The sequence below is a fragment of the Camponotus floridanus genome, unplaced genomic scaffold (assembly GCF_003227725.1).
Source record: "Camponotus floridanus strain SB8 unplaced genomic scaffold, Cflo_v7.5 scaffold213, whole genome shotgun sequence".
NCBI classification, from domain to species: domain Eukaryota; kingdom Metazoa; phylum Arthropoda; class Insecta; order Hymenoptera; family Formicidae; genus Camponotus; species Camponotus floridanus.
The window spans coordinates 112,352-125,349 of record NW_020229341.1 but is presented as its reverse complement, the minus strand read 5'-3'; the positions used below and the strand labels follow the sequence as shown (position 1 = coordinate 125,349).

Here is a 12,998-nt window from a genome sequence, read left to right as displayed (position 1 = left end):
TGAAAAGATTTACTTGTTTTATAATAGAAATTTATCTAAAAATTTATATTATATAAGAAAATAGTATTATTACCTGTGCGGTTATTTAATAATAATAATTAAAATAATAATAACAATTATAATAATAATATAATAATATAAAAATAATATAAAAGTATATAATAATATAATAATAATATAAAAAATGATATAATAATAAATTTATAATAATACAAAAATGATAATAATATAAAAACAATATGCATTGATAGAAAATATATACTTTGATGTACACTATGCAAATTTTACAGAGAGCAATTTTGTCTCTTGATATAAATGAATTCTGATAGCCTAATCTTATCTGGAATTGTTCAATTGTAGGCATTACGTCATATATGTATATGTAAGAAGAAATTATGTCAATTAGAAATGAATATATTTATATACATTATATAATTTTATTCCTTTATAACATGTTTTTAATTTTAATATATTCAAAATGATCGTGCATGCAAGCAACAATGTATTATGTGCAATCGTACTTTCGTATTTTCATGTTTTTCGTGTGTGCAATAATACTTGTAGATAATCGGGATATAGGCAAAAGAAGCTGCCGGCAAAATATTGTGCGCGAATAAAGCAGTTGGCAATCGAGAATGTAGACGGGATCCCCACCCATTAAGAATAATAACTGATTATTAATACGTTCTTGAACTAAAGAACGATTATAAGTATAAGCCTCACATTTATCTTATTAGTTCGCGTAAATTTATTGCACTGAATTATATATTTCCATAACGAAATTTGTGATTTTATTTTAATGATTTGAGTTGTGTTTCTATCGTCGCATCATATAATCTATCAGGTAATCTTTATAATATTTGTACAAAATAAAAATTTTATAACATTCTTTTGCAAAATTTCAGTGTTTAATACTGATTAATTAGCGAAAACGTGGTTTTAATAGAAATTATTTCAAATACTATAAGTCCTTAATTTTGCCTCATATTGCGAAAATTTTATTAATTAATACTATATATTAATTATTAATAATATTATAATACTAATATATAATATTTAACAGAAAAAATTTTTTAAATATTTATTTGTTTATGACAGAGTTTGCAAGCACTTTAAATACTTTATAACTTTTATTAAAATTTATTTATTACAATTTGTTTATTACAATTTTGTATCATTGCATATCAATAAAAGTATTTTCATTAATTTAAGATATTTATAAATAAGCACAGAAATGAACTGGCGAATATTATGATATGATCTTAAGAACATTTTTTAAAGTTATAGAATAAATAAAATTATAAAAATACTAGAAACAATTTATGTTAAAGCTTTGACATATAATAGATCTATGATGATAACATTCTCCTTAATAATATAATACTATTAAATACAGTTAAGATGTTGCAGTAAAATCTGGCGAAATTTTATATTATACAATAGAGAAACAATTGCAAGAAATTGGCAGAAAAATTTTTTTTTTGATTAACAAATTTGGTGCATATGTAATATTTTTTCCTGAAATGAATAAATTTATCATATCTTTTATAGCTTGATTAAATTATTACAAAAAATATGCGATTAATGTATTACAATGATCTTTTATTTTCTCCCTCTCTCACTTTTTTTTATGATTAATATTCTTTAGAATATCAAGATAGTTGCCAAGTTTATCGAAAATCAAATATCTACTTTTACATGTATCAAAAAATATGTATGCAATACATATGAACCAAGAATAAAAAAAAACAATAAACGGAAGAAGATTCAGATTACTTAGACGGTCACAAAGAATATCGGATTAAGAAACGATGTTTACTATATCGTTATTATGTATGTTTATTTTATTGATATATTATTTGTATAACAAGTATTACATAAATTATAAAAGAAACTGGCAACTCATTAAACTTATACCAGGACCACCGAGTTTACCAATTGTTGGCAATGTGTTCCAATCACATATTTCAGAAGGTGAATACAAAATTTTTAACCTATTCATATTAATTAACAAATGATCTGTTATTTATAAAAATTAAATTTATAAATCATGTACTTTGAAACATATACTTATCAAGAATACATATAGATTTCTTATCTGAGCACTTTTCTCCACAACAATTATTTGTTTAATTAAAATACAATTTTTTTTATTAATATGTTTCCAACGAATTTGAGTAAAGATGCACTAATGTTGAAAATAAAATTTATCCCATCAAAATATTTGTACATTAATATTTATAATATTATTTTTAGAAGAAAACTGGAAGCTTCTATGTACATTATCTAATGAATATTATCCCATCTTTAAAGTTTGGAGTTTTTCCATTTTTATGGTGTTTATTCGTCATCCAGATGATTTAGAGGTAATAAAAGAAATTCAATTTTCCATAGACATTACGAATTAACCAGCTTTGGAAATCTTGCCATTCATAAAAAGATTTTTGCTCAGAAAAATGTTTCTTAAAAAGATAATAAGAAAGAATATCCCTAATGAATGAAACCAGATACAAATTTAAGATACAATTATTATTTATGTATTTAATATTTAATGAGATATAATGAACAGTTTCTCTTTTTTAACATGTTTTCGGTGATTTTAGACGATATTAAGTAACACAAACCACATCGAAAAAAGTTTTTTCTATGACCCATTGCATCCTTGGCTTGGCACAGGACTTCTCACCAGCAAAGGTAAGTAATCAAAAGATTACAAAATAATATCGTGCTATATAAAAAAAAATAAATGTAGGGTAATAATATTATTTACTGTCTTTCTGACAGTAATCTTACATAATATTATTTGTATTTTATTGTAGTATCTTGTTTTTGTTATAGGAGTTAAATGGCAAACGCGGCGAAAAATATTAACACCTACATTTCATTTTAATATATTGAACCAATTTGTTGATATATTGATCAAAGAGGGCGATTGCATGACTAAATCTTTGATGGATGTTGGAGAGACAGTAGTAAAGGATTTATTGCCATTTATTAGTGAACGTACGCTAAACGCGATATGCGGTAAGGCTATTGTAAAATTCTCATTGTACGTTATGTGCAGGAATTTCATTTTGAACGAGATCGTTTTTTAAGATTATAAGATAATAAAAAGGATAACTTCTTCCTATATATGTAAAGATAGATGGACGGATATATAATATCTGGTTTTTTATACTTAATGCTATCCAAAATATTCTTACATATTCAGCTGTAATAATCTTTGACTGTTATTTATATCTTGTATAATAAATGTATTTGTAGAAACTGCCATGGGTGTTTCTTTACGAACTATCGGCGAATTCCAGCAACAATATCGAAATGCAGTTCACGACATGATCAAATTGATATTTTACAGGTAATTTATATGAGTGCAGTAAATATACATAATTATGTAATATATCTATGATCCTTCAAGATATAATTTTGATACATATACACAGTAAAAAATAAAATGTTAATTATAACATTTTTCACATGTCACAAAAAGTCCACTCTAAATTTTAAGTTAAAATAACTCATTCGTATGTTATTTATTGACAAACTAAAAATGTTAAATAATTGACACAAATGTTACGCCCGCGGCGAGAACTTCGATAGATATCGAAGGCGCTCTAAAGAGATCAGCCGCTCGCGAGACGCGCGAAATAAATAAACACTTTTAAAAGGAACTAAGAGCTTTAATGCACAACACAGAACACAGAAGTGTAGCCACAGAACGTTAACACACAATAAGAATAACGCGGATCGGCTCGATAGAAATGCGCATCCGCTCAGCTTGACAGCTATTTTACGACTCGACAGTCATACGTCTTATAAACATTCTTCTTGACAACCAGATGTTCTTGTTAATCGGAGCCATCCCGAACACGGATATCAGGGACGTAACAATACTTTATTTTTGTTATTGTGACTTTAAGTGTAATGTAAAAATAACATACAAATTAATTAAAAATTACATGAATAGATAGTTACAATAACTTGTAATAATTGTTGTAAAACATTAACATATGATAATAATTATTTTAACTTAAATTATTTGTAATAAAAGCACTTCATTTTAGGAAATTTGATTATTTTGAAAAAAAAAAAATATTTTTGTATTGAAAAATTTAAATGGTGTTTATACAGAATAGACCATTTTAATCAATATGCGAATATTTCAGAAACAATCATTAAATCGAAAAATGTTTCATGTCAATTCGTTTAAATGGTCAAACTGCAATGAAAATGTAATGTTCATTGCTAAATATTTCATTATAAAATAAACATTATTTTGAAATGTTAAAAAGATGGGAAATGTTAGGTCATGTTGTAAAATTAAGAAAAAAATGAAATATAATAAGATTTAAGGAGAAATTATTTTTAATCAAAAAATTATAACTGAAACAAAAGTAGAATGTTTTGAAAAGTTCCTATCTTTTTGGTAACAAATATATAATTTAACATTTTTAACCTCTTGTACATGATTATTTAAAGATTACTTTGACATGTTAGAATGGGTTTAAATAACATTTTAAAAATAAGGCTTTTATAAAATTATATTATTATTGTAATTATATAGCTTTATTAAATTACTGTTTAGAGCATTCAGGCCTTGGTTTCACAACGATATGGTATTCTCATTATCATCACAAGGAAGAAAGCAAAAGAAAATCCTGAAAATATTGCATGGATTTACGGAAAAAGTAAGTAATATAAAGAACCATAATTTAAATTTTTCAAATATTTACATTTAAAATTACACTACTATTAATATAAAAGAATCACTGTAAAATTTTGTACTGCGTACGTAGATTATTGCGAAAAGAAAACTATATCACGAACGTATCAATGGTCAATACTTAAAAAACCTTGTAAATGATAAAGAAGCGGCGACAAATGATGTCGACACGTTTGGAAGTACGTACGAACAGAGTTCCTAATTTTTTGATTGCGCAATCTAATATTATAAATTATACTTATAGTATTTATACTAAACATAATCACACGTAGAAGTACAATATATATTTGCTGTAAAATTAAATCATTATTTGTAATAGAATTTGAATTTTAATCAAAAAATGTTTAAAAATTAAAGCGCAACGCGCAAAAATGAGTTTGTTTCTAATATGCTTTTTTTTAGTTAAAAAAAAGCGGTTAGCCATGTTGGACCTTTTATTAGCGGCATCTCAAGAATATTCTTTAACTGATTTGGACATCAGAGAGGAAGTTGATACCTTTATGTTCGAAGTACGTATCTGTAATCTTTTTTCATTAATCTTTTTTTGTACATATTATCTAAGCACATATAATATATGATGATATGATGATGATTACAGGGTCATGATACCATAGCGACGGGTATAATGTTTACTTTATTACTATTAGCTGAACATAAGGATATTCAGGTACGTATTTTTAAATATATTGCGATACATTATTTAAATTACAATTTTTAAATGGCAAGTTCTTTTATGTTACAATATATTTTTTCAATATTAGTAAATATGTATATCACTTTATTTTTTATTTTCATTTTTAAGTATTTACTTACATCTATGTAAATAGAAAATAGAATATTAAGAAATATATTTTAATTATTATGGATGACATAGGAGCGTGTGAGGCTTGAAGTCGATAATGTGATGCAAGAGAATGAAGGGAAACTTAACATGAGATCACTGCAAAATTTATCATATTTAGATAGATATTTAAAGGAAGCGTTACGTTTGTATCCCAGCGTGGGTATAATATCACGATGCACTGGAGATGATGTAAAATTACGTAATTATTCACTTTTTTCCTATATAGTATATCTTTGAATATATTATACATATAGCACAGAATACATTATTGAATGTCAAATAATATTAATGTATTAATATTTTAAGAATTCATTATGAACGTTTTGTTTTTTTCAAAATTTCTTTTGTTGTAAATTTTAATATTTTTTAATTTTATAATATGCTTTCCAGAATCATATGTCGTACCCGCTGGAACGTTTGTAGCGCTTAATATCTACGCAGTTCACAGAGATTCTAATTTTTGGCCAAATCCAGATGTATTTGATCCGGACAGATTCTTACCCGAAAAGATAAAGAATCGTCATCCTTATTCTTATATACCTTTCAGTGCAGGATCAAGGAATTGCATAGGTAAACCGCCTGCAATTTTTGTTTCTCCTTATGTCGATCATTTTTAATAAATTTGACATTAAGTAGGTCAACGATTCGGCCTCCTGGAGTTGAAAGCTATGATAGCTCCTTTGGTGCATAATTTTTATTTGGAACCCGTTGAATATTTGAAAGATATTCAATTAAAATTGGATTTAGTTATTCGTCCTTCTCACCCAGTTCATGTGAGATTCATCCCAATCACATGCAAACAAAAATCGTTTAAAACTAACGCGGAGGCTACATAAGTGTAATAAGTTGAGTACAGCATTGCATTGCAAAAATAGAAGAAAATAGGTAAGGATATTATATGTTCTACTTTATTATTAAAATATTATATATATATATATATATATATATATTTATGGATATTATATTTAATCGTCAAAATATCCACACAGAATGTCTTATAAATCAGATCCTTGTAAATCCATCCAAATAAGCAATTAAGTTTATTTATATTAAATAATATTATTTATATTAAAATAATATGTATGTATAAATTTTATGATAAATAATGATAAATAATGCAATAGTCTAATATAAAATGTACATATTTTGTATAATTTATATTAATTTTTATATATACATATATATTCCTGGACAAAATTAACGTATAATTTTTTTTCACTTATTCTTTAAAATTTTTCCTTAAAATTTAAATATCATCTTTTAAAGAAAAAGTGAAAAATATTATACGTTAATTTTGTCGAGGAGTATATATATTAACAAAACATTCTTTTGCACAAAGTTTGGGAGGTGAATTTGATACGTTGTTTTACTATCGTTTTGTTTTCAATGTTAATCTTTTTTAATGGCACGAATTTATTGATTTATTAAATTAATGATATATAAATGCAAATGCAAAATTATATTTAGAAAACTAACAATATGACACTCCTATGTGGTATACATCATATATCATTGTATATATACTGCTCAACAAAATTATCGCATGGATAACTTCACGTCAAAATTTCGGATAAATTCAAATAAGCATAACTCCGTTAAAGATGCGGAAGAAGCATTCTTTAATCAAAATAAATAATAATATGAAATACAAAATTATAATTTGAATTTTCATAATCGATATATTTTTTTTATTAAACATCTTAATATGATGAAATGAATGGATATATTCTGATTTAGAACAAGCTTAGTATGAAATGTGGGACATACTCAAATCTCTTTCTAATAATGAAATAGTAAAAGCTATTCGCATGATTCTATTATGATTACACGTGGAATTAGCATATAAAATTTAATAGATAAGTATTAATAAATAAACTAAAAGATCATGGAAAAATGCGAAACAATGATTATCTTAATTATTTTCATATTATTATTATGAAACGTGTAAGAGATGAAAAAATGTTGGACCACAAATGAAGAATTTAATGAATGTGATTAATAGTATTTTACTTCGAAAAGTATATTCTCTCTTTAACATGTCATATAAAATTTTCTCACACACACACACACACACACACACACACACACACACACACACACACACACACACACACACACACGTCATGAGAATCGAACCTGAGTCTTTCTCTTTCCGGGCAACTGCTCTAAATCACTGACACGAGCTATTCAGCTCTTACACCTAATGCCGCTATTTAATACAGTGTTATGCGACTGCAGAGCAATGTTGGAATCTTCCTCGATGGTTGCAATGTAAATTGTCACGGAGGACTCCTGATAAATCGTTCGCTGAACAAATAAGCTTTATTTCTTATTCTTTATATCTTTATACTTTATATTTTTTATTCTTTATATTCTTTATTCCCTATATTCTTGATTATTTATATTTGTTATTCTTTATGTTCCTTTATCTTTATATTCCTTAATCTTCATACTCTTTATTCTTTACTCTTTATATTCTTTATTCTTTATACTCCTTACTCTTTATTTCTTTATTCCATATATTCTTTATTTTTTGTTCTTTATTTTTAATAAATGCATTTGTAAGAGTAATTACATTTTATAGACAAAAAAGCAATAAAACATACTTCAATAACACTGTAACATCTAATGTCGTTGATCTTATTAAAAATAATTCGAAGCGATAAATTACTAAATAATTTATCTGCTAATACGAGTCTCTCTTTCTCTATTTCTTTTCTATTCATGTAGCGAATTGATGAAGCGTTAGAAGATTTAATAAGAAAATTGATAAAGAAATATAAAATATTTTTTCTTATGTATTATTTATATTGATATTCATATCTGGATATTGAAATAGATTCGTTTTAAACGGAAACAATCCTTATTTCAAATCAATGCTTTCAATCACAAAATTTTACTGACTTTAAAATAATTTCATAATCATTTTTGCATTATCAGATAAATATGTAAATAAAATGTAAATGAATATGCAAATAAATATGTCATTTATGTCCGTATTTATAGTCGTTTCTCGAATCTTGACTCAAGAACTTATCAAATGAGATATTCAGATTGAAGTTTTGTGTCTTGAGATAAGAACTGTTCAATAGTTACATTTTGATTAAAGATCACTTGAAACTATATTCAATTGAAAAGTGGAACAATTATTCATATGAAATTCGTCTTGAGATTTAAAATATTGATCAAAGCAGCAATACGCGCTTGTTTGTGTAATCTTCTTTTAAATAAGTTTCATAAGTGAATACAAAAGTGACAGAATGTCATCGACACAAAAAAAATTTTACATCTTTTGAAAAATAGTTTTTACTTGAATGCATCAAGTACACATATGTTATTGAAAATAAAAAAAACGGATGACAGTTCCATTAAAGCCAAGCAAGAAGCATGACTCAAGATTGCATCTGCTTTCAATGCTAGCATTATGTTTATAAAAAGGTAATTATTATATATAATAATTTATGTAATTGTATATAATAATAATAATGTAATAATATAATAATATAATAATATAATAATATAAAAATGTAATAATATAATTTATGTAATTATATATAATAATTATTATAAATAATTTACATTATTGTATACAATTTACGTATTACATAATTATTTGAGTAATTAATTTTTTACATATAGACTACAAACAAACAGTTGCAAAGATTATGAGCAAATTTCAAACAATGCCAACGAAGCAAACTAGCTAAGGAAAAGCAATATAGAATTGCCACGGGTGCTGGAGAAGCTATTGGGGATGTAGAAATAGATCATTTAATAGAAATTATAAACCCGCATTTAATTATGGAAATTCCATCACTTAATGATTCCGACAATCTTATCCAAACTGACCAAACTGACGAACATAAGAGATTATTGTATATTATTATTATTTATTGTTAACAATTTCTCACTAAATCGTCTTAAATTTCACACGCGCGTGGAACTGCGGATTAATAGCCGTTTTCAGGGAAAGGCAGAAATTAATTTAGAGACTTTATCAAAAAAGAATCGTTAGGCGGTGTTTATTTATCTCTTGATGTACAGATAGCGACGGCTTCCGACGGCTCGTTCGACCGCCGTATATACGGTGATATTCGTCTACCGGATTTTTTCGAATACGACCAATCGGGCGAAGGCACGCTTTGCCACGCTTTAGCCCGACAAACGTGTCCTCAACAAATATAAAAAAAAGGAACAATACACAATATAAACATACTGTTGTTCGGTTACATACATGACCGTTATTCGCGTCTATTTTAAATAAATTGCTAACATTATCTTTATGATTATTATAATTATTATTAGTATTATTATTATTATCATTATATATTATTATTTTTCTTATTTATATTTATACTTATATTTATACTTATATTTATTATTTATTTATTATTATATAGATTATTATTTATTAATAATTTATGTTTATTAATCATTATTTTATTACCGTTAATGAATCAATTACTTTATCCGATAATATATAAACGATACTCTACCAATTTTGATTAAAGAGCCTGAAAATGAAGGTACTACAATTAAATTATTTAATATCAATAAATATTAGAGATTTTAAATTAATAAATTTTAAATATTCTTATAAGAATATTTTATTATTGATTATATATATATATTGTTACGCGCGTGCCCGAGTCGTCACGGCCCTGCCGTTGTCCGGATCCTGTCGGCAAGAAGATTATTTACAAACAACGACTGTCAGCTGAGTTCGGTTCCAGCTGTCCGGCGCGGACGCGAATTTGTATCGAGCCGCTAATTTTGTGTTAAACCGTTCTGTGTTATCGTTTGTGTTGCCCTGTGTTGAGTATTAAAGCTCTTAGTTACTTTTAAAAGTGTCTATTTATTTCGCGCGACTCGCGAGCGGCCGATTTTTTCGATATTTATCGAAGTCCTCGCCGCGGGCGTAACATTTTGGGGGCTCATCCGGGATCGGACGAAACGGAAAATTGTGAGAAAGTGACCGCGAGAAGTGACCGTGAAAGAGTGATGGCGACAATAGCCGCGAAGAGGAGAAGGAGGGAGCAGTCGGAGCCGCCCTCGGAGGGGCGGGCGACGGAACCGCGGACGCCGGAGACAGCGGCAACGGAGGCAGCGGCGACGGAGACGGCGGCGACGGAATCTTCCGCTCTGCTCACCGTCCTGCAGGAGATGCGGCGGATGCGCGAGGAACAAGCGCGACGCGAGGAGGAAATCGCCGCGATGCTGCGCCGTCACGACGAGGAGATCCAGCTTCTACGCGGGAGCCGGCTACAGTCTCCTCAGCTAAGTCCTTCCGAGTTTAAATCGGGGTCTCGGGAAAGTCGCGACGCGGAGACACGTAACGAGACCGGATATAAGTTGAAGCCGGATACGTTCGATGGGACAGTTTCGTTGCGGGAATTTTTCTCGCAGTTCTCCCTCATAGCGCGCGCGAACCGTTGGGACGACGCGACGAGGACTGTAGTATTAGCGTCGTGTTTGAGGGGGAAGGCCCGCTCTGTTTTGGAGTCAATCGAGGATTTAGAGACCTGTACGTTCGAGGAACTAAAATCCAAGCTCGAATTGCGTTTCGGTGAGGGGCAATCTCAGAATTGCTATACGCAATTCACGAACCGAAAACAGAAATTCTGGGAGGATTTTGCAACTTTCGGTTCAGAGTTAGAGAGGCTCGCCCGTTTGGCCTACCCCGAATGTTCTTACGCGGTGCGGGATAAGATTGCTTGCGCACAATTTGTTTCGTCGCTTCTCGACGGATTCGTGAGGAGGACTCTCCAGCTGGAAGGCATAACTTCCCTGAAACTGGCCGTAGAAAGGGCGAAGGCCATAAAAATAATTCAGGGAGAGAATTTCGAGAGGAAAAGGAATTTCGAAAGGCGCTTCGAGAGAGGGAAGGGGGACGCGCGAACTTTTGAGAAGAAAAGTGAAGAAAACGGAAAGAAAAAGGGGAACGAGAGGGGAAACTGGAAAAAGCCTAACACGAAGGAATGTTGGCTTTGCGGGAAGACTGGACATTTCCGTGCAGAATGTCCGGAAAATGTGGGAAACACGGTTTAGTTGCTCTCGGCGGGGGGAGAACAACTGGGTGGAGCGAAACCCCGCTGTACATAAATCGTATAGGGTTAAATTCGGATTGTTTCAATTATAAAGGGAAATTAGATGATAACGAGTGTAATTCTAAGATAGATATGGGCTCCGATATTTCTATTCTTAATAAGAGGTTAGTTAGGAAAGGTAAGCAGAGATTTCCTGTTAAAAAGGGCACAATTAATTATCCTTCTGGGGAGGAGGTTCCCATCGATTTTATAGTAAGAGAGACAGTGGCTCTGGGAAAATTCTCCAAAGAAATTTCTCTGTATGTGCTGGAGATGAAAGAGGACTGCTTACTAGGCATAGATTTTCTGAAGAAGGCTGGCTTGGAAAATGTTTTTGAGGAAGCCTTCGGTTTTTCGGAGTTCGTGGAAAAGCAGAACCTAAATTGCTCACGGATCCTGAACGTTTCCGAAAAAGTCCCTTCCATTTTGAAGGAACTTTACGTAAAGGATTCTGCGGACTTGGAAAAGTCTCAGAAAGACGTTTTCGCGAGACTTTTATTCGAATATGAAGACATATTTTCCGAAAAGATTGTTGCAGGAAATTGCGATATTTTGTCTCATGTTATTAACCTAAAAGATTCTTCTCTCATAAAGCAGGTTCCTCGTCGTATTCCCATACAGATGCGGAGTGAAGTCGATAAAATAATTGAGGAAATGAAGGATCAGGGAGTCATTGAGGAGTCACAAAGCCCCTGGACTTCTCCCGTTGTTTTGGTCAAAAAGAAAGATGGAACGATAAGATTTTGTGTGGATTTTCGGAAATTAAACGAAGTAACAAAAAAAGACTCCTATCCCTTGCCTAAAATAGACGAAGTGCTCGACCAACTTTCAGGTAACTCTTGGTTTTCCACTTTAGATCTTAAGAGCGGCTATTGGCAACTAAAAATTCATCCTGCGGACAGAGAAAAGACTGCTTTTTCTATCGGGCACGGATTGTGGCAATTCACCGTAATGCCTTTTGGACTGTGCAACGCCCCCGCTACTTTCGAACGTTTAATGGAAAAAGTTTTGCAAGGGTTACTGTTTAAAATTTGTCTGATCTATTTGGATGACGTAATTATTTTCGGAAAGGACTTTCTTGAGATGACGGAAAATCTTAGACAAGTTTTTGCTCGGTTACGTTCCGTCAATTTGAAAGTAAACCCGAAGAAGTGTATTCTTTTCGCGAAGAAAGTAAAATACTTAGGACACGTAGTTTCTTCGAGAGGCGTTACCACAGATCCCGAAAAGATTTCCGCCATGAGGGACTGGCCAATTCCACACACTAAAAAAGAACTCCGAAGCTTTTTGGGGTTCTGTTCTTATTATCGAAGATTTGTCAAAGGATTTTCTTCTTTGGCTAAAC

At 30.0% G+C, this 12,998-nt stretch overlaps 1 protein-coding gene across 3 annotated transcripts; it reads left to right on the top strand.

Annotated features, from left to right (window-relative positions):
- Window positions 1-745: 745 nt before the first annotated feature.
- Window positions 746-6,430, top strand: LOC105257920 (cytochrome P450 4C1). Of its 3 annotated transcripts, XM_025408530.1 has the most exons (14): window positions 750-844; window positions 1,649-1,833; window positions 1,921-1,974; window positions 2,257-2,366; window positions 2,604-2,694; window positions 2,839-3,024; window positions 3,265-3,358; window positions 4,586-4,688; window positions 4,797-4,902; window positions 5,126-5,232; window positions 5,322-5,390; window positions 5,598-5,766; window positions 5,958-6,137; window positions 6,201-6,430. In XM_025408530.1, exons 4-14 carry the CDS (start codon window positions 2,334-2,336, stop codon window positions 6,401-6,403), a joined length of 1,341 nt encoding a protein of 446 aa, XP_025264315.1. In that variant the 5' UTR covers window positions 750-844; window positions 1,649-1,833; window positions 1,921-1,974; window positions 2,257-2,333; the 3' UTR covers window positions 6,404-6,430. The 3 variants fall into 3 exon arrangements, with proteins under 3 accessions (XP_025264313.1, XP_025264314.1, XP_025264315.1); XM_025408528.1 differs by having other exon boundaries at window positions 746-844; window positions 1,649-1,974; XM_025408529.1 differs by having other exon boundaries at window positions 748-844; window positions 1,649-1,974; window positions 6,204-6,430.
- The last annotated feature ends 6,568 nt before the right edge of the window (window positions 6,431-12,998 follow it).